General features: G+C 50.3%; 1 protein-coding gene, 1 long non-coding RNA gene and 1 pseudogene across 5 annotated transcripts; 2 read left to right on the top strand and 1 right to left on the bottom strand.

Moving 5' to 3' along the window:
* Positions 1-28: 28 nt before the first annotated feature.
* LOC138378020 (protein FAM156A/FAM156B-like) lies at positions 29-10,705 on the bottom strand. 2 transcript variants are annotated; one of them, XM_069463265.1, is made up of 3 exons: positions 10,629-10,705; positions 7,845-7,918; positions 29-1,432 (listed from the first exon to the last, which is right to left on the bottom strand). In XM_069463265.1, the coding sequence occupies exon 3, from the start codon at positions 1,320-1,322 to the stop codon at positions 678-680; it is 645 nt and encodes a 214-aa protein (XP_069319366.1). In that variant the 5' UTR covers positions 1,323-1,432; positions 7,845-7,918; positions 10,629-10,705; the 3' UTR covers positions 29-677. The 2 variants fall into 2 exon arrangements, with proteins under 2 accessions (XP_069319366.1, XP_069319367.1); XM_069463266.1 differs by lacking the exons at positions 7,845-7,918; positions 10,629-10,705 and adding an exon at positions 5,233-5,345.
* Positions 10,706-10,949: 244 nt separating this feature from the next.
* Positions 10,950-21,680, top strand: LOC138378028 (uncharacterized). 3 transcript variants are annotated; one of them, XR_011231922.1, is made up of 5 exons: positions 10,950-11,189; positions 15,551-15,733; positions 18,985-19,121; positions 20,073-20,155; positions 21,328-21,680. It is a non-coding gene; the product is annotated as an uncharacterized lncRNA (long non-coding RNA). The 3 variants fall into 3 exon arrangements; XR_011231923.1 differs by lacking the exon at positions 10,950-11,189 and adding an exon at positions 12,427-12,469; XR_011231921.1 differs by lacking the exon at positions 10,950-11,189 and having other exon boundaries at positions 15,374-15,733.
* Positions 21,681-26,444: 4,764 nt separating this feature from the next.
* On the top strand, positions 26,445-27,376 carry LOC138378554 (cyclic AMP-dependent transcription factor ATF-1 pseudogene; annotated as a pseudogene).
* Positions 27,377-27,976: the final 600 nt, after the last annotated feature.

Below are 27,976 nucleotides of genomic sequence, written 5' to 3'. Positions count from 1 at the left end.
GTCACTTTCTTTCACACGTATATTTATTTGGTATTGACGATGAGGTGCCCCATCGGAACTCCCTCGAGGGGGAATACAACGCGACTGTTAAAGAGCAGGGAAACATTTACTTACATTTAGCTTATCATATTCATAATAGCTTACACACACAGCACAATGGGGAGCCACCAAGGTCTCATTCCACGTCCCTTCCCCACACTCTGTTTAGCTTGCGGTTCATGAAACCGGACCTCAGGGTGGCGCGCTGCGTTTCAACAGACCCAGCGCTGCTTCTCAGAGGCAGTCAGTTAAATGGCACAAAAGCACAGGGACAGCAACACGGCATTGACACTACACAGACATTTTATCTCTTACTGACAACAAGGTAGGGAGCAAAGACGGAGATCCGGGGTGGCAAAGCGACAACATGCACCACGGAAGCCACACGAGATGAGGTGAGGACCATTGGTACGCAGTCCCCGTTGCCACAGAATGCCTCACAGCGATCCAGGAATGACAGGCACGAGCGAGCAGGACCTTCCTTCCAACGTCAGACTGGGAGGATTGCGGTGATGACACAGGTCTCGGCAGTCCTCCGACCAGAGCTCACCACGGTCTGGTCCCACGCCCCGGAGCCGGCAGCACCGCGTCTCCGTCTGAATCCCTTCCGACCTGCGTCGCGTGACAGCAGCGGTGTCTCAGTTTTCCTCTAACCACTGCTTGAGCAGCCTCTGGAACACTCTCTTGCTCTCCTGCTGCCTCTCCAGTTGGCGCTTCTCCTCTCTCTCCTGCTGCTGGAGCGCCCCCCCGGGCAGAAGGCCGGGCTGGCTGCTACCCAGGCTGAGGGTCAGGCCGCTGAGGCCCTGCACCAGCGCCTCCCAGGAGGACGCGGGAGGGGCCCCGCTCCTCTCCCCAGGGAGCCCGGAGAGAGTGGGCCTGTGGCTCTGGCAGTATCGACACTCGCATCGGAATCGATTCTGCTCCCTGCTCCCCGAGGGAGCGATCCTCGGTTCCCTCTCAGCCGGATAAGGGGCCATGTGATCACGGTGTCTGCGCCTCAGGTGGCCCAGGATTGCTTTCTTCTTCTGCGGGAAGGCCAGCTTTTCCCACCGCCTCTCTGGCAGGCTCTTCTCCTCTCGGTACCGCTGCTGGAGCAGCCCCTCTGGCAGGGGCGCAGGGTGGTGGCCGGTGCCAGGGCCGGGGCGCGGGTTTCCCAGGCCCACCACCAGCTGCTCCGAGCGGGAAGGCCGAGGGGCTGCCGGGCCCGCCTGCGGAGTCTCTGCCGCCGTCATCTGGGAAGATCCCGAGATCAACACTGGATTCCATTTCTGGAGTGGATCCATGGAGGTCTAGTCTGAGCTGGACGCTCCGCTCGGCCCTCGGGTCTGGACGAGAAGCTGCAGCTGGAGGTTCTCAGCTATCCGGAAGGTAGCGAGGAGGGTGTGTGGCCAGACTGAAACAAAGGGCGATGAGGGAAGAAAGGAGAGCCATCATTATACACCTCACTTAACCTCTCTGTCCCTCCACTTCCCGTGTGTAAAACAGGGACAACCAGGAGACCCCCCCGCCTTGTCTTCTGGGGATCAACTGAGATAATAGGGGTCTAGAACGTAGACTGTGGCTGGCATATAGCAGAGGTCTTAGAAACGACACCAATCGTTGCATCCCTGTCACATGGTATGCAACAGGGTGCAACGCATTCAGCGATGCCAATTCCTTGCCGACCCTTTCCACCCCATCCTCTAGAATAATTTTAAGAACAATCGATGCATGACTAGCACGTGCTCTTCTCACAAGCGTTCATCTTCTTTCGTAAAGTAGACTTTTCCTAAATTTTATACCCTGGTGGCACATTCTTTTACATTTTCGCCTTCGTGGTCACTGATTTTGCATCTAGTCAAAACAGCCGCTCAAGCTATGGACATCATTTCAAAACTCCCAGCATGTGTACAAAATACGAGCAAGAGAAAACCAGGAATTTTCCAACAGATGCAAAATAGATAACCTCACTTAAACCAAAAGCCGGTTCTTTGAAATGATCGATAAAATTGATCCACCTGTAGCAACGCTGACAGGGAAAAAACAGAGAGAAACAGCAAGGTACCAAGAGCAGGAATAAAAGAAGAGATTTCACTATAGACCCAGAGAACATAAAAGGGACAATGTAGTAATAGGGCAAACAACTCTCTGTGTGAGTTCTACGGCTCAGATCAAATGGACCACGTACTCGAGAACCGTAAGCTACCAAAGTCACCCAAGATGTCGTTCAAACATCGAACGGTGTGCACAGTCCTGTATCTCTTAATGAAACTGAACTCGCAGTTTAAAAGCCTTTGCAAAAAGATCCCTAGGCCCAGGCAGTGTCGGCGGCGTATTCTACCAATCGTTAAAAGGAGAAATAACACCCATCCTACACAAGAAAATAAGGCAGAGGGGACACTTCCAACTCATTTTATGAGGCTAGCACTGATACCAAGAAAACTACAGACCAATCAATACTCTTTCTCAATCAGGCACAAAATTCTTCAACGATAAACTCGCTGTTCAAATCTAGCAAGATAAGAAAAGAACAATAAACCACGATCGAGGGGGTTTTATACCAGGAACTCAAGGGATGTTCCTTCTATAACTGAAAATCCATCTACCTAATCCACAGATTGAGACGTCAGAGGAAGAAGAACAACAACAAGAGCACATCAACATGTGCAGAAAAACCCTTCGAAAAGATTCAAAGTCCACGGATGATACAAAAACTCCAACGTCACGAACCATTAGGGGAATGCGAATTAAAACCGAGACGAGAGACCCCGTCGCACCTGTTAAAATGGCCCAGGTTTAAAGGACTGGCGGTATCAAGGGCTCGATAACATGCCGAGCAACTGGAACTCTCACCCGTAGCTGGTGGGGACGCGAGCAGGACGGCCAGTGTGAGCAGCAGTCTGGCAGTTTCTTTATGCTCCACAGACTTTTACCATAGGACCCAATAATCCCACTTCTGGTTCTTTACCCTAGAGACACGAAAACTTAGGTTTGCACAAAGGCCTGTCCATAAATGCTGAAAGCAGCTCTATTCATGATCGCCCGAAACTAGAGACAACACGAATGTCCTTCGATGGAAGAATGGAGAAACAAACTTGCTATGGCATACCGTGGAATACTGGTCAGCAGGAAAATAGAAGAGACGATCAACAGAGGCATTTGAGATTCACCCGAGATGCTGCATCACAAAGAAGCCCACCTCGTAAGGCCAGAAAGTGTACGGTTTCATTGCTGACACTCCCCACAAGACAACACCTCAGAGAAGGACACAGATCACTTGCTGGCAGGCAGCAGAGGTGAGGAAGGCGTAACTGCGAAGGGGTGGCTCTGGATGAGCGTTGTGGACTCTGGAACTGTTCTGGATCTTGACCGTAGTGGTGGTTACGAGAATCTATGTGTGCGGTAAAGCTGCTAGAACTGTACTCCCAGGAAGAAACGTCAGATCAAAACCCCCAGTGGTAGCATCCAGAATAAGGGCCTCTCTCTACAGTCGTTCTATCAATAAACACATCTTGGATGAATCTAAAACTAATGTACATTAAATGCTAAATTGAAACGTTACCTCACATCCCGGGCTCTGCTCTTTTAGCAAACTTGGAAAGCCAGAATTCACTAGTTTTATTCAGAGGATGCTGGTACTGAGAAACTTGTATTACCGCGTTGTGTCTACCGGCACACACCAGGGCAGGAAACACAGAACGATATTAGGAGCATTTCGAATCACATGACCGGACTGTGCACACATCCAAACACATCCATCCCAGAAAGAGAGTCTCTTAACATTTAAGTAAGTGAAGTCTGTGTTTCCAACTAGCGAGTTCAGTGACATCCTTTGGGCCATCACTAGCCTACACAAACACTCATGTGTGAAGGAAACATTTGGAAAATGATCTTAACACAACTACCTCCCAACCAATTTTCACACGTCACAAGGTCTCTCTCAGGATCGTATTTCTTCACACAGGCAGCTAATCCTCAGAGAAAGGGAAAAACAGCCTCACAAACACTTCTACATGAAGAAATAGCGAGTTTGGAGACATCCATTCACAACTGGCCCGTGTTTTCAACACTCTTTTCTCTCCTTTTCCCTGCATCCACTCTGTGAAATGAAATACTTTGTTGTCCTATCACGAGGTTCTCAAACCACACCCATGAAGCCACTCAGGCTCCTTTACAGAGACATCAAGGACAATAAGGCCTGGAGAAGTCCCCTCTGTGGGGAGAGGGTAGCAGCTGGGGCGGTAATGTGACTTCCCTTCCTTCGTCGTCACCCCATTTCACTCCTTCCGCAGTCACCTGCCCCCGAGGGATAACAATCTGACATCAAACCCGCTTAATATATCACGGCCTCAAATTTCCTGCATCAAACGCAGCTTCTGAACAGAGGGAAAAGGTGCTAGGCACAAGGGAACCCGTGAGTGAACCCAGAAAGAGCAGTCACCAGAGCTTCAGACAGGGAGGGGATGTCCCTTGGTGCAGGGTTTCCCCACTGTGATGCTTAACGTCACGTGTCAACTCAGCTAGGTTACTGTGCGGGTCACTTGGTCAAACACCACTCTAGATGTTGTAGAGAAGAATTTGTGGAGGTGGCTAACACTTGCAAACAGTAGACTGTAAGCAAAGCCCATTATCCTCCAGGACAGGGGTGGGCTTCCTCCAACCAGTTGAAGGCCTTAAGAGCACAGACCGAGGCTTCCAAGGAAGACGCAATTCGGCCAAAGACTGCGACATGTAAATAGAAACCCTGCCTGAGTTTTCAGCATGTTGGCCCGCCTGCAGCCTTCAGACTGCAGACTGCAAAATCAACTCTTACTTGAATTTCCAGCCACGCGACCTGCCCTCCGGATTTCCCACTTGCCGGTAACCACAATCCCATGGGCCGACTCCTTTAAATAAATCAACCTCCGGATAGATAGAGACAGAGAGAGGGAGAGAGAGTTGTATGGATGTACAGATATCCTATGGGCTCTTTTCCTCTGGAAAAAACCCTAGTACACCCACAATATACCACAACGTCGGTGGTCCAATCCAAAAACATTTCCCAGGGAACCACACTATCACATGCCCAGTAATTTGTATTTAAACCAGCGTGACAGAAAACAGCGTATGAGCATTTAGTGCCTTCCACGTGCCAGGGAATGTGAGCTAGGTGTTTTACATCCCTCATCTCACGTAGGTTTCCCTCTAAAGTAGGTAGAGTTATTGTCATTTTACCAATGAGGAATTTGAGGCTTAAGGAGACAGAGTTCATTGGCAGGGTCCATGTTGGAAGCCAGCATGAGTGAAAGCTCTGGGACCTGAAGCAGAGGGACAGGACTTTGGAGAGACGAGGTGGGAGCAGGTCACGCACGGAGAGCCTCCAGTGGCACGCAAGAACAGCGAGGAATCACACACTCTGTGACTTGCACCGGGGCATCCCCCAAACCAGAAGCGGCACCGACCTACCTGAGGACAGAAATGGAGCTGACGTGAATGGATCCGCTCAGTATAAGACAAAAGTGTATTTATGGTTCCCAGATGGGGAGCCCACGAGGGAACAGCCAGCATTCTGGGCAGAGGTCTTTGGTGCATGAGGGAAAACTTAGGTAAGAGTACGGCAGAGAATGAAAGAAGCTCTAGGGTTGGCCAGAGAAGTCTAATGAGATTGTCACGTTTTTTCTGCTCTGGGCGATGATGCAGTTTGTGAGGGCCTTCCTCCCAAGTACCCCATGGCCTTACCAGTAGTTGTGATGAGAAGTGACATCTCAGGCTCGTTTCTACAAACTTCCCTTGCATATCTCATTACTTATTCACAAACATACCCCTCTTAGTTTGGCACCGTTAGTATTCATAACAAAAAATACATTTCACGAGTGAGGAGGGTAATTTTCTCAAGATGATATGACTGCAAGCGGCAGAACTGGGTGGGAAGGAAGCTTGTCTAGAATCACAGCTAGTGTCCTCAACCACTACTCTGTATCGCTCCTTCCAAAAACATGCCACAGTGCTCCCTGTAGCAGGAAGTCTGCTTTTGGCTGGGAGGACAGAGAAAATTCCTCCTCCATCGGGCCGAATCAGAAAGGCAAGTCAGCAGGAAGGGTGGCCTAGGCACGGTATAATCTGTGACCCACTGTTCCCACCAAGCACCATCTCTGTGATGTGTTGTTTTCTGCTGCATTTGCTCCAGGACTGACAGGGAGATATGGCAATAGCCAAGTGCAGAAAGGCACTCTCTATTCCTGTAGGATTCCTGCGAGCACGGAGCTATGCCAGGAGCGCCCAGCAGACAGACACTTTCTTCCCTTCCCATGGGCCAGCGCCGGGGCACAGCCGCGTTTCTCAATCACTCTACGACACGTGGAACGGGAGGACCACGGTGGTCATAGATGAAAGGCTCGGGACCAGAGAGGCTCCTCGCAAGATTTGCCCCTCTTATTCCCCCTTCGGGGCTCAGCTTAGATAGCACTTCCCCCAGGAAGCCTTCGCTGACCTCCTTCACGAGTCCTGAATGGGGAACCCTCCTCTGAGCTCCCATAATGCCCTGCGGTTCCCCGCCCCGGCCCAGCCCCACTCACTTGTCAACAGATGGTTATTTGTCTGTCCCACACACCAGGCTGGGAGCTGATGTTACCCAGGGACTTTGTCTTCTTCACCCATGGGAGAGCCTCCACCCCAGTGGACATTCACAAACATCTGTCAAACCTAAGGTGGAGAATCTGGGGCCCCTTTATAAGCACCTCAGTATGTCAACCCTGCAAAATCCATATTTTCCCATGTTGCAAAGGTGGACATTCCTGCGTTGAGAGGTTAAGTAATGTCCCTAAGATCACACAAGCAGCCAGAAAGAAAACGACTCCAGATGCAGCCACCCTCGCTGGTACCGCCTCACCGGACTCGCAGCCTGCCCAGATGCCTAAGGTAGCAAGTGGTCCTGAGGGACAGCTTTCACACAGGAAAGTCCTGGGGGCTGGCTCGGGGGTCCAGAGCTGGTCCTGGGGCCAGGTAACTGATTCTGCACCCATTTCCTATGACGTGCTAGTGCTGGGCTGTGTTCTCAGTGCCGGGAATGCCGCACTGAGCGAACCTCACAAACTGCTCGCCCTCCTTAGCTTGATTCTCACGTGGGGAAGGAGAAAGAAAACAGCCAAACAAGGAAAAACGTGCTATGTCCGGGTGAGGCCCCCTACGCATAGCTCTGCACTCATTTTCACAGAGACAAGTCGCAGATTTTTCAATGTTGCACAATGATGGGAAATACCCTTATAAAATGAATTTATTTCAGGGAAAAGAAACAAATTTCATTTAGTGACATCCATGAAATAGTAGTTTGACGCTTTTCCAGAAAGGGCAAAACCCTACAGCTAAGTGACTGGGGTCTGTGCAAGGTCGCTGGGTGCTGAGAACTGTGCCCCTGGCCTTGGGCAATGCCTGGGAAGAAGGAGTCAGAGTCCCAGCCACGCAACACCACTCAGATTAATAAAAGCATTTGTCCCGCACCCGGCACATGCGTCCTCTCTCTGTTATGCCCACCCACATAACCTGCATCCTCCGGGTCTACGAGGGAGGGGACGCTCCTCTTGGCAGCGTCAGCACAAAGGAACAGTGAAGTCCGTAAACACCCAGAGATGCCCACTTTTGAGTGTGAGAGGCCAAAAAGAACAGACCAAGCAATCGTGGTCCCGGCCTTTGGGGGTCTCACAGCAGGTGGGACAGAGACACACAGTCTGTGGAAAAGCAGCGGGAGTGCAAGGGAGGGCACGGGGGGAGGGCCACAAGGAGGAGGGGCCACAGCAGCAAGAGGCAGCCAAGGAGAGTGTCCTGCCAGAGAAGAGCTCACGTGCACTCACCCGAGGTCACCCGTCACTGGGTTCACGTCATAGATTCTGCAGATCCGGGCCGGAGTGACCGCTACACCTCTCACCTACAAAATAAAATAAGCTGACTGGCCGAGGTGCGTGTCCCACAGGTGTGCCCCAGGGCCTCTCCACTCAGCCATCCCTTCAGTGACTTATCCAACGCAGCCCCGTCCCCAGGGCACATCTAGTCTGAGGAAGTAAAATCTTGTCCAACGTATAGCATGAAGGGGAAAAAAAGCAGGAAATACACTGATACTATTAATAGACACTGGCGGACAGAGTGGGAGTAGAGGACACGATGCTCCTCACGGCCCTGGATGAACAGAAATTTCAGCACAGGATCGGCCATGTTTGCTCATTTACACTACGTTATTTCCTGTAGGGAAATAGCAGGTATCACAACAGCCATCCACAGCGAATGGGACAAAATGGGTATGGTATGGTTCTGGACAGTGTGGGGGGAAAAGACACAAACATCCCTAGGATTAACAGAAAATTAAACCGAGATATTTGCTGCATCCACTCATTTACAATACCATGGTCCCTCGGTGTCTATGGGGCATTGGCTGGGACCCCTGTGGAGGCCAAAATTCTCAGGTGGTCACCTCCCTGCTATAAAATGGCACAGTATTTTCATGCAACCTACGCACTTCCTCCCATATATTTTGCATCATCTCCAGATTACTTATAATACCTAGTGCAATGTAAATGCTATGGAAATAGTGCTGTATTTTTAAAAATTTGTATTATTTATATTGTTTCAGTTCTAATGTTTTGGATCTGAAGTTGGCCGAATCCTGGGATGCGGGACGTGGGGTCTGGAGGGCTGACTGTATTGTTTCCAATGAACAAAGTGCCGGTATAACGATAGCTACATCGGGCCGAGCGGGTAGCATGGGTCATCGTCGCTCACACACAAACGTGCCCCAGCCCCTGCAGAGCGCCCGGTTGCAGGATCTGTGCTTTGGTACATGTGGCCCACGGGGCACTGTTTCCTGCAGGATAACAGTCCTCAGGGGGCTCACAGTCTGGGGGACAGGGAGCCGTAGTGAAGATAACGACTCCATGGCTGGCCTGAGCCAGGGGAGGTGTGGAAAGCAAAGGAGGGCCCTGAAGTCCGGGTGGTTGGGAACGACTTCTCCCAGGGCCTGCTATGGTGCATAATGTTATCATGCCCACTTGCAGATGAGGTAACTGAGGATCAGAGAGGTTCAGCAACTCACTCAAGGTCACACAGCTCCCTAGTGATGGGGACCATTTCTCACTTAGGTCTGTTAAAATGCAAAGTCTCTGCACTATTCAGTACACCAATCCCCACCTCTCTCTCTCTCTCTCTCTCCATGTTGTCACCTGTTTTAATTCATATCCACCATCATATACTTACCTGTGGCTCTCCTCTCCTTCAAATTCTTATAACCTGCTAAATACAGTATAGATTTCGTTTTAGCACATCAGGCCTTTTACTGGGACAAAATGTAAATTTCCCTTGCCACGCACGATTGCCCAGCCCAGAACTGAACATTTATCTTGACTTTGTATTCCACCCAAAGGCTGGATAAAGGAAATGGATCACTGCGATTCAGAGTTTTAACTTAGTTATGTCACCCAATCCCGAGCACAATTTTACATGTAATCAATATCCAACTGGAAACACTAAAACCAGTGCTTCCCTATGAAAAGTTTTCACAAAACATTTTATCAAATGCCAAAAGGTTCCAGGTAAGAGACGCTGTCCCTCTGACAGGCAACTGTTGAAATTCTCCTCCTAAAAATATCGAAATCCCTTCTCTTTGTCCTTTTTCTCCCTGCTGGGGCCCTGAGAGCCTCAGCCAAGCAAGTCCATTCCCTATTCCTTTTTGAAAACACAAACTCATAAAACGACCCTCACACACACACATTCATTACACTCAATAGGGGTATGTTAATATAGGGAAATTGTATTGGAAATGCAAATGGAAATCTGTGACTAATCATAAAACCAAATTTTGCATGGCATAGAGGTCTGCTGCCAGGGATTGGCTGCACTCCAGCAAAGTGGACAAGCAGAGACGCCTTCCTTCTCTAAATTTTCAACACTGCAGCTTGGATGGTTATTTGATTAAAATAAAACGCTCTACCTAATTGCACACTAATGAAGGAGTCACAGAGCCTACTAAAGAACGCATGTCTATTCCTATGCCACATCAGGACCCGTCTCTCTCACACGCCCTTGAAAGAGTTTCTCCGACGGCTTCAATACTGGACATGTAGTTTTCCTTGAAAATGCTTCAGTCATTCTGTCTCCTACCGTGGGGTGGGACACGGGGGAGGGTGGGAGGGAGGTGATGCAAGCAAACAGGTTCTTTCTGAACCTGTTGAACACTGATTCCTGCCCGATTACATCCCGATGCCTGACAGCGCCCACAGCAAGTTTTAGGATGGGATTTCTCCGCTTCAAAACCGCCATCCCCAACTAGGCAAAGAGAAATACGACACACGCAGATTGTACCACCGCCATTCTCACGCCGAAGAGAGAAGGGCGTCGGAGGACAGCAGGTGTTCTCTCAGAAAGCAGCCTTCCCCGCTGGCCAAACAGAAGGATTCTAGTCCCAAGCCACTAACGCACACCTGCCCCGCTCTAGGGAGACTCTGTCTCTCGCTGTCTCTCTCCGAGTCTCTGTCCCACCCCCCTTCTCCATCCGTCTCTCTCGCTCTCTCGCTCTCGCTCTCGCTCGCGCTCTCCCCCTGACTCCCGGGCTCCTTCTCTCTCTGTCTCCCTCTCTCGGGCTCTCTCACGCGCGCGTTCTTGCTCCGGAGCCGGTTCCCGCCGTCCAGACGCCAGCGCGCTGCCTTCTTTCCTCTGCCCTGGGACACAGCGCAGCCCGCTCGGAACTGAAGGGTTAAAACCAGGGAGAGGAGCCCTCCTCCGGCCGGCTAGAGAGGCTACCCCGAGGGGGCGGTGCCTGGCGCCGGGCGGCGGGCGCCGTGTGACGACACAGGGATGGGACGTCTGAGAGAAACTTGGCCTTCGATTGGCTGCCGGGGCCGCAGTGCACGCCGGGAGGAAAAGGGGATCGGGTTTGTCTGCTGGGGCGTCAGGTGAGTTATGGTTTCGGCGCTGCCCTGCTCTACTCCGCGGAGGCATGGCGTCAGGGCCGGCCCTCCCGGCAGCGTCCGGGGGCGTCCCCGGAGCGGCCCTCCCGTCCCGGACGCGACGAGTGCTTCCTGAGGCCGTGGGAAGAAATTCCGGGCAGCGGAGGTGACTTCACAGGCGAGACGCGTGGGAGCTGGCTGGAGGGATTGGAGGGGGTCGACTTCTCTGGTGATTGGCTGGGAGTTCTTGTGTACAGGTGAGAAGTGGCACCCGCTCTTTGGATTAGTTTATTTACTAATTGTGCGTGGGCGATAATTGTCTGTAGGTGGAGGGTTCGTGTGGCTTACACTCGAGGGGTAAGACAGACGGCAAACACGTCAGGAAACTGGATTTGTTCAGCCTCCTGCCCTAGGGAGAGCGCACCTGTCTGGCGATCAGCGTGTCTGGGCGGGGTGCTTTTGCCTTGACTTTCATAGGGAGGAGTAAACAAGTGTTAATGGGGTGGCTTACGGAGGAGGGTGTTTTTGTAACTGGAGGAGGTCTCAGTCAGCAGAACAAGGGAATGTTTATCCCTGGGGTAGCTACTTTCTGGAGGACAAACTTCCCATCTCCCCGATGAATCCTTCATGAGAGAAAGAACAAGGACTGGGAGGGTGTGTCATCCTCCAATCTGGTGAGAGTCCTGGCGCAGAGTGACCACACAGCAACCCTTATCTAAGTCACATGAAAACGAGTGGTCCTTTGTGGGCAGCCCTTTTCCAGAACAGGAAAGCATGTAGAGATTCACCTGCTGTGGTTTATTTCAGGAATCAGGTGAAGTTCCCCACTGTCAACAGGTCAAAATAAGCAAGGCATGTTTCCTGCCTGTCCAAGGAGATAACGTGAATTAGTAGAGAGATTCTCTTTTTTGCCTGGAAGTATGTGACCTGTGAACACCATTTTACAATTTTGGAAACTTAATGTTTTTGTGGTCTAGATGAAGGCAGCAAAAATGAATAACTATCCCAGATATATCGTCATCATGCTGATTTTACAAGTGAGGTAACTGAGTCAGAGAGAGGGTAAGTAACCGCCCAAAGTCACACAAGGAATAAATGGTGGAGGCTGGAGTCAGATCCAGGTGTCTGCGGCTTCAGCACCTCTGTGCTGTGCAGCCATCACCTCTCATTTCCAAACTCACCTATCCGGCCAAGTCCTCTCTCTGAAACTACAGACATCCTGAGCCAACTGACACCCCAAAGGCAGACTGCACTCACAGGGTCCCAGACATCTGCCTGGGCAGCGGAGGTGACTTCACAGAAAGGAGTGTGAGGGATGCAGGGTCCCAAAGGCCCTAGCCCACCCTCTGGAGGGAGAGATGGGCTACACGAGAAAGATTAGCATATTGGAGGGTTGGTGGTATGTCTGAGAGACGGGCTGATGGACTATTACACTGCACACATGTGATAATACACACTTGTTACTTTGAATTTATACATTTACTTTTTTTTTTTTTTTTTTAGCATTGGCAGTACCTGTCCAATGGTGACAATACCCAAAACAGGTATGTAAAATGAAGCCAATACATGGATAGAGATTCCCATTTTACCTGGGAGGATCTGACAAGAAAACTCTAGTCTGCTGTATAAAAAGACACGTTCTCCTATACCAAAAGAATGCAGCAAATTCGTCATTATTCCTAATTATTATTGTCATTTTCCTGTTACAGATGAGGCTTCTTAGGCCCAGAGAGGTTAGGTCAGCTCCCCAGAGTCATTCAGATTTCAAGTGCTTGAGTCCCAGAGCACCTAATGCCCGACATGTCCCAAGCTGAACCCATCCACCCCCACTCTCTGGACACCTGCGCCTCCTCGGTGGTGCCTAACTCAGTGAAAAGCAGCACCTTCTACCCAGCAGTTTAGGCCAGGGAACTTTAAAGCCATCCTGACTGCTACCTTTCTCTCACCTCCCCCACAATCACTAAGTCTGGCCACTTTGACCTCCCACGTCCAAGTAAGGTCTTTACACTTCTCTCCATTCCAACAGGAAGTTCCCTAGTCCAGTCACACTCATCTCTCTCCTTGTCGACCAGCAGGGCCATCATAGGTAGTCTTCCCGCTGCCAGCCTTGTCCCCTTCCCACGCATCCTCTGTGCCGGTGCCTTAGGGGCCTTTCATAACTCCTTGTGGGGGTCGTATTACCCCTGCTCAAACTCTGCAGGGGTTGCTTGTTGTCCTTAGGATAACGTCCGGCCTGCTGGCCCAGGCACATCTGGCCCAGGCTACCTCAAATCGCCTCACCTGTAGCAGACACCTGCTGCTGCACCCCACACTTAATGTTCCAGACAATCTAAACCTTTCTGTTCATCAGATGCCCACCCATGCCCTCTCTTTCTCTCTCTCTCTCTGCTGCCTACAGCCTCCTACCTGCTGTCCCTTCCGTCTGGCCGGCACTTCCTCCCTCCTCCTCTGCCTGATGCCTGCTTCCCTTTAGCCCTAAAGTTAAGGAGAGCCATTTCTGTTTTACCTCAGCACTGCCTGGATAAAAAGGCACACTTACCAGTTCGATATTTTACTGAGGAGCACGTGTTGGAGATTCCTTTTAAATCCCCCAGTGGACCAATGAATGGGAAATGCAATCTGAGGGCAGGGTTTTCTGGGACCCTGGCATGCCTGCCTCCTCACTCGCATGTCCCTAACACATGGCACAGTGTGAGTGGCTCTTCCTGGAGCCTGGCTAGCGAGGACCTAGTGTGTGCTGCGCGTGTTTGGGTTTGATTTCCCAAAGACCTAGAGAGGTGAGTGTCAAACCTCCATCTGCAGACAAGGGCCCAAACTGACAGAGGTTAGGTCGCCGATGCTGGAAAGGCTGCATCTGGGAATCACACCCTGGTTCTGTCTGACTCCAGAGCCAGGCCTCTGTCCACTCCACTCGCACGCTTTCCGCGGCAGACTTTGCTGAAGTCCCCCTTGACGGGATGCAGATATGGCCCCATGATGGGATAGCAGCGTTCCAACAGCGTGTCCACCTGTGAAAGGCAGGACAAAGACACCTTGAAAGGTCCTCAAATGCTGCACGTCTTCCATCTGAGGCGCTGCCCTGGAGTCCCCGTGGTGTGAAAGGCTTGCCTGGGAGCTTACAGCTGAGCAGGACTTTCCCTTCTAGGGCTCCCCTGGGGAGGCACTGTGCCACCTGAGAGAGACTTTTGCAGTGCACCCCCACCCTGTTTAACAGATAAGAATATGGAGGGGAACAGCCAGAGGGGGTGTTTGTAGTGGCTGCCACACAGCCCTGGAGCTGATCAGACTCAAGGTGCTTTGGAGCCCCAGAGACCAACCAGGAGTGGAAACCTGCTTCTCCTGCGTTGAGCTCTGTTCTCCGCGCTCTCTGGTGTAAAGTGTGGATGGCCAAAGGGTCTACCGCACAGAGCTCCTCTCCTGACCAGAGAAGTCTGTCCTGACCAGAGCCTCTCACGCACACAGCCCTCGGGCGAGGAGGAAGGTGCTCTCCTCTGCGTCCCGAGGGTGCCATGAGTTCTGCCGTGGCTCGCCTCACCCCACCTCAGCGTGGGGGTCATCTGCTCACGGGATAGTACGGTGCGTCCCTGCGTCCCCCACCTGTGTCCCGTACGTAGAGACCTCCTGTGCATTTGGCTCTTAGGACATGTTCATTCGGTGAATGAAGGACCTTGGTGCAGGATGCTGGTCAGTAAGGGGCAGCTGTTACTGTAGCGGTTCTCTCAGCGCTAGAAATGGTACAGGAGAACTGAGTGGGCAGAGGACGTCTCTGCAGTCACATTCTCTTGTGGGTTTGGGTTGAGGGAAGAGGATAGTATCTTTCATCCCATCCCTAATTCCGGAACTCCTGATAAAAGGGCCTGCTAAATTCTTTAGACATGTGTTGGCCGATCTGTTCCACTATGAGTCTCAGGTCTAGCCTCCCGGTGGAACCGCACTGGTCAGTCCCCAGAAGCTTCCCGTGTCCCGGTGGCCAGTGTGCATAGTTGCAGTGTTCATTTGGAGGATGGTTGAGAGAGTTCAGGCCTGCTAATTGAATATGTGGTTCTGTGGCTACAGCCCAGATGTCCGCGGCAACCAGGACGTGAAGACAGGATGCAGACATGAGACACGTCCGGGTGGGCTGTGTCCACCTCACCTGGTGGTCTTGGCTGTGTGCCCAAACCATCCTGTCGCAGACTGGTCCTCCCCTGTGTCCCTGCTTTGCCTGAACTTGGCTGGTCCACCCAGACATGCCCTCGGCACCTACGTCCCTCGGTTGTCCTTTCTGGTCTAGCTGACTGACCAGAAGCTTACTCGGCCCAGCAGGATCCTGTCCTGTTAACCCCTGTCCCTGTCAGCCCTTACTCCTGCTCCCAACTGCGCTGACGTCCTTGTGGCGTCTTCGCTGTGCTGGGCATGCTCTGCCTCTTACGCTTTTTCCCCCCCGTTCCCTCTGGAAAGCCCTGACCTCCCATACCTGCTTGGCTGACTCTTCTACCCATTCACGTCTTTATCAAAATGTCACCTTCTCAATGCAGGCTACCCAGGTCACTCTGTTTAATAATTTAACCTGCAGCTAACCCACTTCCTCCGCACACTCCTGAGCCTGTTACCACAATCTAAATACTTTTTCGTTTTTTTCACAGCCCCCATCACCTTGTAACGTACTGTTCAGTTTATTGAATCACCATGTGGAGCGTTTACCATCTGCCACCTGCAACTTCTCCTTCAGGCGATGTGAGATCCAGGGCGGGGCTTTCCGTCGATTTGGTTCGCTGATGTATGTGTCTCAAATCCTCGGGCAGTGCCTGGCACATAGAAGACCCTCGGTAAGGATTTGTTACTTGAACAGACGAGTCTGCGTCCCCCCATCCCAGGCTATGGGACCCTTGTGGGCCTGGTTCTCCGCCATGTGACGGAGCCCTCTGTGTGCTCAGGCACAGTCCCCCTCTGGCTGCAGCTGCCTCAGTTTCAGGCACAACTGCGGCCCCGCAGCTCTGATCTGACCTAGAGGGCCTGAACTTTGGGCTTGATTTCAAACCCAAATGCTTAGTCGGCAGGAACTGAGAATTATTCAGTATTGTGGCTTTACTTTGGAGCCTCAGGTTATTTCTTGACCTGTTAAACTGAAAACAAATTGTGGCGGTTTATGCAACACTTAAGAGATCAATGTTTGTGATTAATTTGATTAGGCCAGGGTGAAATGCTTGGATCTCCGTGTGTGTATAGCTTCCTTTTCCTCCGGTTCTTCCCACTTGCAAGTTCTTCTTTCTCTTCCGCAGACAAGGAGAAGGGTGCCAGGTATCCGGCGCCCGCCACACACACCCAGGGTTTCGGCTGACTTGCTCCCCATGTGGTGGACATCCCCCTGCCTGGCACTCAACTGCGGGGCGATTGCCATGTCTGTTGGCAAGCGTAGGCTCAGCATGCATTGATTGAAAATGTTGTGAAGAAGTAGCATTGAAATAACTCATCAACCTGTGCTATGTCCCTTAGGGCGTTTTAGGGAAAGTTTCAGGAAAGGCTAGAAATGCCCTGATGTCCCTTGGGGAGTGACCTCCCTTTGTCCTGCCCCCTGAGGTGAGGAGACGTCCCAGACTTCACATGGCCAGAGAACTGAGCAGTGGGGGCCGTGACCATGACCACAAACAGGGCTGAGGCAGGAAGGAGAGTTTCTGAAGAGCAAACTGTGAGCGAGAAGGAAGTTTTCCCACCCTGGGGAGACAGGGGTGCTCTTGCATGACAGCCTTGGTGCAGAGGCATTGATCCTTTGCAGGCTTGGGGATACGTGAGGATGAAGAGAGGGGTTGCTTTACATCAGACAGAGGGAATGTTAGAAAGTGGCCCTTAGTAGGGCAGACAGCTTCCTGCTGTACTGAAATCAGATCGAAACGCCAGCCCCAGTGGTTGCAGAGAAACTCACCTCCGCCTGCCACGTGATCCCAACGTGTGCAATTTATGCAAGAGCAAGGGAAGTTACAGACCCGTGTGGATTGTCCCAGGTTGTGTGGAACAATGATTTTTCTCAGTCTGAATCCTTGCCTTGTGGTGCAGAGTCTGTCACAGGGTCCTCCCAAGATAATAGAAGTCATCTGTGTGTTTGCTGGAGATGGAGGTAACATTCAGGGGTAGTTTACTCTTTCCTCAGCCCACTCCCATTTCTACTGAATGTTCTGGACACGTTGCTCCTACCTTCCAACTGAGCCGGTCTCGGGCACATACGTTCTCCCTGGCTGGAGATGGCCTTCACCTGCATCCCCTCCCACCTCTCCCACCTGCAGCCCTGAATTCTGCTTTCACAGGATGTGTGCGACTGGGGGAAGGGGTTTTTAGAATTTCGTCAGGCTAAGGTTTGGAAAGGTGATCCAAAGAGCTAGAATCTCCTACCACCCCGGCAGGGCAGAGGGCATCCAGGCTTTAAAGTGTGTGTTCTGTGGAGTCACGTCCAGGTTATTTTTGGACTGTCAGTGAGGTCTGGCGGGACACTAACGACACAATGGAGGACAAGATGTGTGAGTGCTGACTGTCCCCGAGAGAGGGCGTTCCTGCTCTGTCTTCTGTCAGAGTCACAGAATAAACTCTTCCCCAGGATGAGATTTCTACAGGTGGGGCCGAGGGAAACCCTGTGACTTTCGAAACTGTGGCCTGATTCCTGCCCCAAGGGAGGGTCCGAGGGAAGCCGGCCACGTAAACTCAAGGGACTAGACAAGGAAGCTGGGATGTGGGGACCTGCGGTGGACACGTTCTCAGGTAGTCAATTGAGAACCACCTCCCACTGTGTTTCTGGACAGTTGTCAGAATGAAACATCAGAAGGAGGTCACAGACAACTTCTGGCTGAAGTTTGCTGCGTGACAATGGATCTCATCTTGAGATAACCGCCCAGATAGCTCAGCCGTTTCAAACCCTGAAACCCAGAACCAAAGACAGACCAGACCTTACTGTGGGACACAGGTCTCCTCCCAGCTCTGAAACATCCCACACCAAATAGTCCAGCCACAAATGGAACCCAGATACCAACCTAGGAAAGGGCAGCGCAGGGGCGTCAAGACTGTGGACACAGAACAACGAACAATCCACGGAACTCAGATTCCGTAGAAACTCAGTGAATGAGAACAGAGTCACCAAAAGAGCTCTGAGACATCAGATTCGAAAATACAGACCCACACGCGTTGTAGCAGCTTCAGAACCTGTGAGCCCAGTCACCTCACACCCGTCACACCCTGGACCCAGAAGCCCATAAAATCTTAGAGCACACACCCTGGGAAGCACACACAGAAACAGTGGAGAGGACCGTGACGGGGAACACGGAGACCTAGGGTACAATGTTACACGCAGTGTACACTTAGAGACCTGGCAGTGCGGCACACAGATGCCCACACGGCCCGCAGTTTGCCACCCGAGACACAGTGAACCCCTCTGAACATCAGCAACCTCCATCCCTGGGCTGCAGACTTATAACCAGGCCAGAGAGGTCACACTCGGGAGGCAGAGCCCCAAACAGTAGATAGCTCTTTCAGTCAAGCTCTGTGTGATGTGGGGCCTCAGAGGCTCAAATATGTCGCATCCTCGGCACAGACGCTCAGGAGAGCTCAAGCCCCAATTCCTTAGACACAGAAGGAGAACTGCACCTGTCCCTTGTGTTCTAGACACAGCGCTGGAAACAGGTCAGACACCTCACACTCTGGGGACAGACCCCTAACCAGCCCAGAGAACTGTCACCCTGGACACAAGGCCCCGCAGGTCGGAGACCTCACGACCTGTGCCACTGACCTCCAAGTAGGTCAGAGCTCTCAAGTCTGGACACAGACCCTGCCTGAAACAAGGCAGAAATGACATCTTGCCTTGGAGACATGCAAAAAGTCACCCCATACGGGACACACGTCAGATAGGGCCACGGCGAGGTAGGAATACCACCGCGTCTCATGCGTGAGACACAGGCAGGCAGAATGAAAGGGAGCAGTGGGGTGCAGGGACAGGGTGAGATTTTGGGAGACCATTTCTGGAAATCCTCCATGTTCAGTGAGACCGTCCCTCAGCCCCCCGGGCCAGGCACCTGAGTAACAGCCTCTTCTCTTCCAGGGGGAAGGAAGACCCCGGGTTCTGCCGTCAGAGGCCGTTTCTGGGCAGTGACTGAGCTGCTCTGGGCCTGGGCCGTACTCCGGAGGGAAGGACCGGGTCCTGACACACAGTGGAGCCCTCTGCTCATCAAAATGGACGTACGTTCTAGGTTTGGGGGGCCATGCTGTCCTCCAGGGGGGCTCCCACTCGCCCAAGGCCCCAGCTGCCCTTCTGCTGAGGAGCCGCTGCCTCAGGTGGGCAAGGGGAGTCTGCCGGGGTGGAACGGGAGGATGGGCCTGTGCTGCCGCAGCAGTGCTGGGGGCCACTGGGGCCAGGCGTCCCGCAGCCCCGTCGACTGCTCGGGGACATCTATCCGCCTGTCCTGGACAGCACTGCTGCGGCCTCCTGAGCAAGTGGGCCCAGGAGGCACTGCGGCCACCTGGCTTCCTCTGCCTCCTCTGCCCTGAACGGGACACCCGCAGATCCCGGAGAGAGAGGGTACCAGAGGCCGACAAGGACGCGGGGAAGCGGTTTACCGTGTTGTACTGGGGGGTATGTCACAGCCGCCCCTTCCCCTCATGCTCCCTATCCCAGAGGAGGTCGAGACCGGTCCCCCTCTTCTCCATGCCTAACTCAGCTTCACAGGGGACGGGGACCCGAGGGGCTGTACACTTGCCGTGGGGCTTTGTACAGACTGAAGGAGCACAGGCTTCTCCGTGCCTCTATCCCCCACCAGGAGACCCGGGCTAGGACAGGGCTGTTTGCTCGTGGGCAAAACCGGCTGCAAGGCTGTGGAAGAGGGCACTGAGGCTGTCTTGGGCCCAGCTGGCGGTGCGCAGCGTGCTGGGGGACACGCACGCTGGCCGTCTCTGATGCCCTGGTGGCGGTGCGCTCCCCCAGGACAAAAGCAACCCAGTCTTGCATCTCCTGCACTTCCTGCAGAGCTCTGAACACAGTCAGGGCTTAATAAATGCCTGGTGAGACGTTCACTGTGTAAAGAACCCACCTATCTCCTACTTACCTGCACTCCCCCAAACATGTCCCCCTGTCTAAGGCCTAAAATCTCATGATTTAATCGTTGACTCCTTGTTTTTTTTTTTCTTGAGCAGGTCACTGTCTCCATGGAGGAACCTGGGTTGCAGAGGGGTCACGAGCCCTCTCTGAACGGTCCCTGCCCATCGAGGACGCACAGGTATGGTGGTGGACAGACGCCAGACATCGGCCGTCTTCTCGGTGCACTTGTGAACTCTTCCTGGGCTCTGAGATGAATATAATGGGATCCTGTATGGCATTGTTAAGAAAGAGAACGGGTGGATAGAGTAGAAGGCGAAAAAGACCAAGCCAGGAATGCCAGTGGCCCGGCAGCATGTTCAGCCTCTTCCGCTGGTGATTCTGCCGAGTTCCTGGGCAGGCTCCTGAGCCGTCCACCTCCAGCTCCGGGTCCACTGTTTGAAGCCCCGCCTCTACAGCACAACCTCCCGGGGTAGCACAGTGGCCGCCCCTGCCCATGAGAATTCTGCCCCCGGAAGATCCTGAGCGGGCAGTGCCATCCAGACTAAACGGATTTTAGTGCCGTCCTTACCGTCTGCCCTGCTCATCCATCCTGGAAGCATTCACTTGCTCCTCTGCCCTCGTCCCTGGCTCCCACTTAATGTGTAGAGCCGACGGGCTGGGGCCAGAAATGGGAGGATGGTGACCTCCGGGGAGGTGGAGGCCTCACTCCGGTCCGGTCGCAGAGGTGTGGACGTCCCTGCTGGTGGTGAGCCCCGTGCGCCTGACACACAGCGATTAGTTTTGAAAGACGAGGCTCCCCTTCCTAGTGGCACCACCCAGAGCAGACGGCTTCATCTGGGCATCCCATGGCACATTCCGGTAGAGGAGGGCACCACCCACCACTCATCCAGCCTCTCCCCTCTCCTCATGTCCCCACATTCTCTGGGGACTTGCCCGACAGGGCAGGGTCACAGCTATATCCAGTGGGTCGTTTCATCCCCAGGTTCCCTCTCTCCCAATCCATCTCAGTGGGTACGGCCTGCGTGACCCCGACACTCCTCAGTGGCCCGTTCCATCTCCTTCCCACTTGTACTAAAATCTTCTAGTGGATCCTGCCAGTCACAGACTGAGAGGATGTTCTGGAGAGCTCTGGATGGCCTCCAGCCCCCTGCCAAGAGCCCCTGCCCCAGGAGTTGCCGTGAGGCTGCCAGCAAAGGGGCGTTCCTTCCCTGCCCCACAGAGGGAAGCGTGAACTGGCAAGACAGCTTTGCAGCGTTCCGAGGCTGCACCTGTCAACATACTGCCGGAGCACCTTCCTCCCTCAGTGGCAAGGCGGACATCAGTGGGTCTTACTGTGTGATTTCTCGTCAGCACTCAGAACGGTGTCTGGCCCAGAGGAGGCGCTCCATGGATGATGCTTTAAGGAAACCATCCTTCGGAGTAGCAATTTCACCACTGAGAAACATTCCCACCTGCACAGAGCTGTGTGTACAGTGACCATGGCAGGAAACCGCCGGGGTGAAAATGCTAAGTGCCGTTACTGGTCAACCACCATTGGAAGGTTAAATGACGGCTGACGTATCCGTATTATGCCCTGGAGCCCCCTCTGCCTTGACACAGAATGAGGGGAAGCAGTTTGTTCTGGCCCCGGAGTTTTTCTCCAAGCCTCGCTGTTTACGGGGAGTAGTGACTAGAAGTGCTCATATTTGCCCCGTGTGCGTGTGCGTGCGTGCGTGTGTGTGTGCGTGTGCGTGCGTGTGTGTGTGTGTGCGTGTGCGTGCGTGTGTGTGTGTGCGTGTGCTCATGTGAAGTTTGCAAATGCAGAAAACACGGGCACAGAAGCCCCTGATCTGAGTACGACGGTCACCTCCGATGATTGTACCGATGGAGGTAAGTTTTGTGCTGCCTACTATGTCTTCTGATGCAGTCGACTGTATTTGCCAAAGTGGCCAAAAATATATCCAGTTGTATGTGCTCTTCTTTTTGTAAAACAGTTTACTGTTTAGAGCCACAACTTACGTACATTAAAACTCACCCTGTGAAATTGTATAATTCAGTGCTTTTTTAGTACATTCGCAATGTTGGGCAACCATCAGTATCTAATTCCAGAACATACCCATAGCACTGGCAGTTCCTCCTCATTCTCCCCACCCCTCAGCGTTGGCAGTCACAGACCTGCTTTCTGTCTCTATGGATTTGTGCATTCTGGACACTTTATGGAAATAGTATCATGCACCATGTGTTCTCTTGTGTCTGGGTGCTTTCACTTAGCAGAATACATTCAAGACTTATCCGAGTTGTAGTGTAGCACGTATCAGTTGTTCTTTCCTTTTATGCCTGAATAGTATTCCATTATGTGGATATTGCACCACATTTGGTCCATATAGTCAGTAGCTGGTGGACATTTGGGTGGTGTGAATTGCTTGGATGTTATGAATGATGCAGCTATGAACATTCATGTACAAGTTTCTGTATGACTGATGTTTTCTGTTCTCCTTGGTATATGCTGAGGAGTGGAGTACCTCGGGTCATACGGTAGCTCTCTGCTCAACTATGTGAGGAACTGCCAGCCTTCTCCATGGCAGCTGCATTATTGTGCGTTCCCACCAGCAATGTGGGAGGATTCCAGTTATTCCTCATCCTGCCCAATACTTGTGATTTTTCGTGATGAAAATTATATCCATACTAGTGGATGTGGAGTGGTGCTTAATCATGGTTTCAATTTTTATTTCCTCAGATGACTGCTGCTGTTCAGCATGCTTTCGTGTGATTATTGCCATTTGTGTGTCTTATTGATAGAAATATCTGTTCAAATGCTTAGTCCATTGTGTGCGTGTTTGGATCTTTATTTTGGTATGAACACTTAACATGAGATGTACTCTTTTAATAAATCTTTTAGCCCATTTTTAATTTGGTTGTGTTTTTATTCAGTTCTAAGAGTTCTTTATACATTCTGGATACTAAGCCCCTATCAGATACACGATTTAGAATTTCTTCAGGAGAAGAAAAATGATATCAGAAGTAAATTTGGAGGCACACAAAGCATTGAATAGCGCCGAAAAGGTAACATTATGGATCAATACAAAATCTGAAAAATATTTAATCTCTTTAAATGACAATTATTTACACCAAAAATAGTACAATGTATGGTGGCATTTATCACATAGGTAGAAATAAAATGTAAGGCAACCATAGCAGGGTAAGAAGGAGGAAAGGAAAGTATACAGTTGTAAGGTCCTCGTAGCATGCGTAAGGTGGCAGAATAGCATTGTTACCTGTAATGTAATGAGTTAAAAATACATATTGTAAACACTAGAGCAGCTGCTAGAAAAAAATATAAGGGATGTGTGACTAGGAAGCCAATAGTGGAGATAAAATGGAATAATAAAAAAATGCTCACCTAATTCAAAAGGAGTCAGGAAACAGGAAAACTGAATACAAATGAATGTCGTAAATAGAAAGATAGGCCAGTTGCAGTGGCTCACCCCTGTAATCTTAGCACTCTGGGAGGCCGAGGTGGGAGGATCACTCGAGGTCAGGAGTTCGAGACCAGCCTGAGCAAGAGGGAGACCCTGTCTCTACTAAAAATAGAAAGAAATTAGCTGGACAACTAAAACTATACAGAAAAAATTAGCCGGGCCTGGTGACGTATGCTTGTAGTCCCAGCTACTTAGGAGGCTGAGGCAGGAGGATCACTTGAGCCCAGGCATTTGAGGTTGCTGTGAGCTAGGCTGATGCCACAGCACTCTAGCTTGGGCAACAGAGCGAGACTGTCTCAAAAAGAAGAAAATAGAAAGATATAGCCAGATTACAGAATTCTAGAAGAAAATGTAGGAAAGACTCTTACAGACATTGGCCTAGGCAAAGAATTTATGAAGAAGACCCCCAAGGCCGGGCGTGGTGGCTCACGCCTGTAATCCTAGCACTCTGGGAGGCCGAGGCGGGTGGATCGCTCAAGGTCAGGAGTTCAAGACCAGCCTGAGCAAGAGTGAGACCCCGTCTCTACTAAAAATAGAAAGAAATTATATGGACAACTAAAATATATATATATACCAAAAATTAGCCGGGCATGGTGGCGCATGCCTGTAGTCCCAGCTACTCGGGAGGCTGAGGCAGTAGGATCGCTTAAGTCCAGGAGTTTGAGGTTGCTGTGAGCTAGGCTGACGCCATGGCACTCACTCTAGCCTGGGCAACAAAGCGAGACTCTGTCTCCAAAAAAAAAAAAAAAAAAAAAGAAGACCCCCAAGGCAATCACAGCAGCAACAAAAATAAATGAATGGGACATGATTAAATTAAAAAGCTTCTGCACAGCCAAAGAAACAGTCCAGAGAATAAACAGACCACCTACAGAATGGGAAAAAATTTTTGCATACTACACATCAGATAAAGGACTGACAACAAGAATCTATTTAGAACTCAGGAAAATCAGCAAGAAAAAATCAAGCAACCCTATCAAAAAGTGGGCAAAGGACATGAATAGAAATTTTTCAAAAGAAGATATAAAAATGGCTAACAAACATATGAAAAAGTGTTCAACATCTCTAATCATCAGGGAAATGCAAATCAAAACCACAATGAGATATCACTTAACCCCAGTGAGAATGGCCTTTATCAAAAAAACCCAAAACAACACATGTTGGCGTGGGTGTGGAGAGACAGGAACACTAATACACTGCTGGTGGGACTGCAAACTAGTGCAACCCCTGTGGAAAGCATTATGGAGGTATCTTAAACAGATTCAAGTAGACCTGCCATTTGACCCAGCAATCCCATTACTGGGCATATACCCAAAGGAAAAAAGGTCATTCTGTAACAAAGGCACATGTACCCAAATGTTTATAGCAGCACAATTCACAATAGCAAAGATGTGGAAACAACCCAAATGCCCATCAATACATGATTGGATTAGTAAACTGTGGTATATGTATACCATGGAATATTACTCAGCTATAAGGAATGATGAAGATACGACATCTCTACGGTTCTCCTGGAGAGAGTTGGAACCCATTATATTAAGTGAAGTATCCCAAGAATGGAAAAACAAGCATCACATGTACTCACCAGAAAATTGGTTTCCCTGATCATCACCTAAATACAAATCTGGGAACGACACCAATTGGACATCAGACTGAGGTGGGGGGTGGGGGAGGGGATGGGGGTATGCCTACACAATGAGTGCATTGCGCACCGTTTGGGGAGTGGTAACACTTGAAGGTGCTGACTCGGGAAAGGGGGGGTGGGGAAAAAAATATGAAACTATTGTTTTTAAAAAAAAAAAAACATGCTGAGTGAAAAAAAAAAAAAAAAGAAAGAAAGATATAGCCAGATTGTAGGCATAACAGTGAACTGTTTACATATTATGTGTGAATTATTTAAAAGTATCATTTAAAAGGCTTTGCTTTTCAGATTGGATGATATTGCAAGACCAGATTCTTTATGCTCACAGAGAATTCCACTTTAAATATAACTAAATTAATAAAATAAAAGTATAGAAAATGCTGTGCCCAACAATCCTGAATGAAGTGGGAGATGGAGAGGCTAAATTAACATCGTACACAGTTTACATCAGAATGAGGATTTTACCAAGGATAAAGAGGGATATTATGTAACGATAGAGAGTTCCATTCACTGAGAAGACGTGACAGTCATGAATGCCTACGCAACTTCAAAATACCCGAACGAAAACCTGATCGCCACTAACTGCAGAGCATACTCCACAGCATTGGCCGTCCCTGCCCCTTCCGCCTCCGCCCCCGCCCCCGCCCCCGCCCTTTGGTATTCACTAATCTGCTTTCTGTCTGTCTGTCTCTCTTTTTTTCAGAAAACTGACAAAGGATGTTTTCTGTGTCTATAAGTTTACCTATTCTAGACATTTCATATGAATAGAATCAAACAATACGTGACTTTTGTGTCTGGCTGCTTTCACTGAGCATGGTGATTTTCAGGTTTCACCATGTCGTGGCATGTATCAGTACTTCATTGCTTTTCTGGCTGAATAATGTTCCATTATGGGGCCATACCACCGCACTGGGTTTACATATTCATTAGTTGATGGACACTTGGGTTGCCCGTCCTCTTTGGCTATGAGGAATAATGCCCTACGGACATTTGTATGAACATTTTTGTGTGGACTTACGTTCGGTGTTTGGCACATACCTGGGACTGGGGTGGCTGGGTCATATGGTAACCCTACGTTTAAATGAGGAAATGCCAAACTGTTTTCCAAGCAGCTGCACCATTTTCCAGTCCCACCAGCAACGTATGAGGATTCGAATTTCTCCACATCTTGCCCCAACACTTATTAGTTGTCATTTTAAAAAATTATGTCCAGACACACTTACACTCAGTTTTGCCCCCCTTCCCTTCCCTGCCCCCGGCTTGCTGGTCATGCTGCCACTGGCGGCCCTGACTGCCGAGGCAATGGTAGCCTAGGATAGTTGGCTGTTAAGTGACACTGATTCTCCCCGCCCCGCCTGACCCCGGAGAAGAAGGGACGTCCCCTGCCGCGTGAGGGGGTGGGGAAGTGGGTAGTGAATTCAGATCCACCTGGGAGTGGGGGCGTGGAAGTTCCCACCCCCGGACAGCAGCTAGGTGGCAGCCACAGTTGATTATGGAAGATTCCCACAAGTGTAACACTTCCGAGACAGCACCTCGGCCTGGTTCAGCAGTTCAGGGAGCCCATATTTCTCATATTGCTCAACAGGTGTCATCTTTATCAGAAAATGAGGAGTCTCAGGACTCATCTGACAGCATAGGCTCCTCACAGAAAGCCCACAGGATCCTAGCACGGCGCCCATCTTACAGAAAAAATTTTAAAGACCTATCTCCTGAAGATACACAGGGCAGAAAAGGAGATGGAGAAAACCCTGGAGTTTCTGCTGTCACTTACATGTCCGTTCCCACTCCCCTTTATCAGACTAGCAGTCAGTGGACAGTACATTGCCACTGCCCCCAAATGGAGCCTTACAGTTGGCCAGTCCAGGCACAGATGGAGTACAGGACTTCAGACATTAACCATGAAAATTCAGGCGATACTCAGCAAGGTACAACTATTCTCCAGTACGAGCAGACCTCTGATGGACAGCAAATACTTGTGCCCAGCAATCAAGTGGTAGCACAGACTGCATCGGGAGATATGCAGACATACCAGATTCGTACACCTTCAGCTACTTCTCTGCCACAAACTGTGGTGATGACATCTCCTGTGACTCTTACCTCTCAGACAACTAAGACAGATGACCCCCCAATTGAAAAGAGAAATAAGATTAATGAAAAATAGGCCGCTCGAGAATGTCACAGAAAGAAGAAAGAATATGTGAAATGCCTGGAAAATCGAGTTGCAGTCCTGCAAAATCAAAATAAGACTCTAATAGAAGAGTTAAAAACTTTCAAGGATCTTTATTCCCATAAAAGTGTTTGATTCTTAACAAAGAAAATATTTTTGTGGACTTGCCTAAAAATTATATTTGACTTTTTAGTGGAGTTTTATAGATTAAAAGGTCAAAAGTGAAGCTTTTTATTTAGGCTTTTGCAACTCAAATATCTTTGCAAGATATCTGCTGACAGAGGATAAAGTGGAAAGTGACCTCAAGGAAGCTACTGGCACAACTGTTAGCTTTATAAAAATGAAACATACTCCAGAAGCAAGAAAGGAACTTTCAGCAATTTGAATTTTCTAAGTAACAATAATTGTCAGTCCAAAAATGGCAGATAAAGATGAGATTTGGTAAATTGGATTTTTAGAAGTAAATCAGTTTACCCTATAGGTTTGCATTTCTTACTGTTTTTCTGAAATTTACCTTTTCCAGTTTGTGTGTGTGTGTATATTTTATTTCTGCCAATAAATTCTAAATTACAAATGTAAAAGAAAACCTAACACATTACTAAATATATAAATTATGTGTTCTGGTTACATACACTTGTTCTATTGTCAAGTCATTTAAATGGGTTTTTAAAAGTTTGTTTGTTGGACTTGAGAGGGTTTTTGAGACTGGGTTAATTATTTTTGAAGTCTTATCCT

The sequence above is a fragment of the Eulemur rufifrons genome, chromosome 30, assembly GCF_041146395.1.
Source record: "Eulemur rufifrons isolate Redbay chromosome 30, OSU_ERuf_1, whole genome shotgun sequence".
Classification (NCBI taxonomy): domain Eukaryota; kingdom Metazoa; phylum Chordata; class Mammalia; order Primates; family Lemuridae; genus Eulemur; species Eulemur rufifrons.
This window is presented reverse-complemented; position numbering and strand designations above follow the sequence as displayed.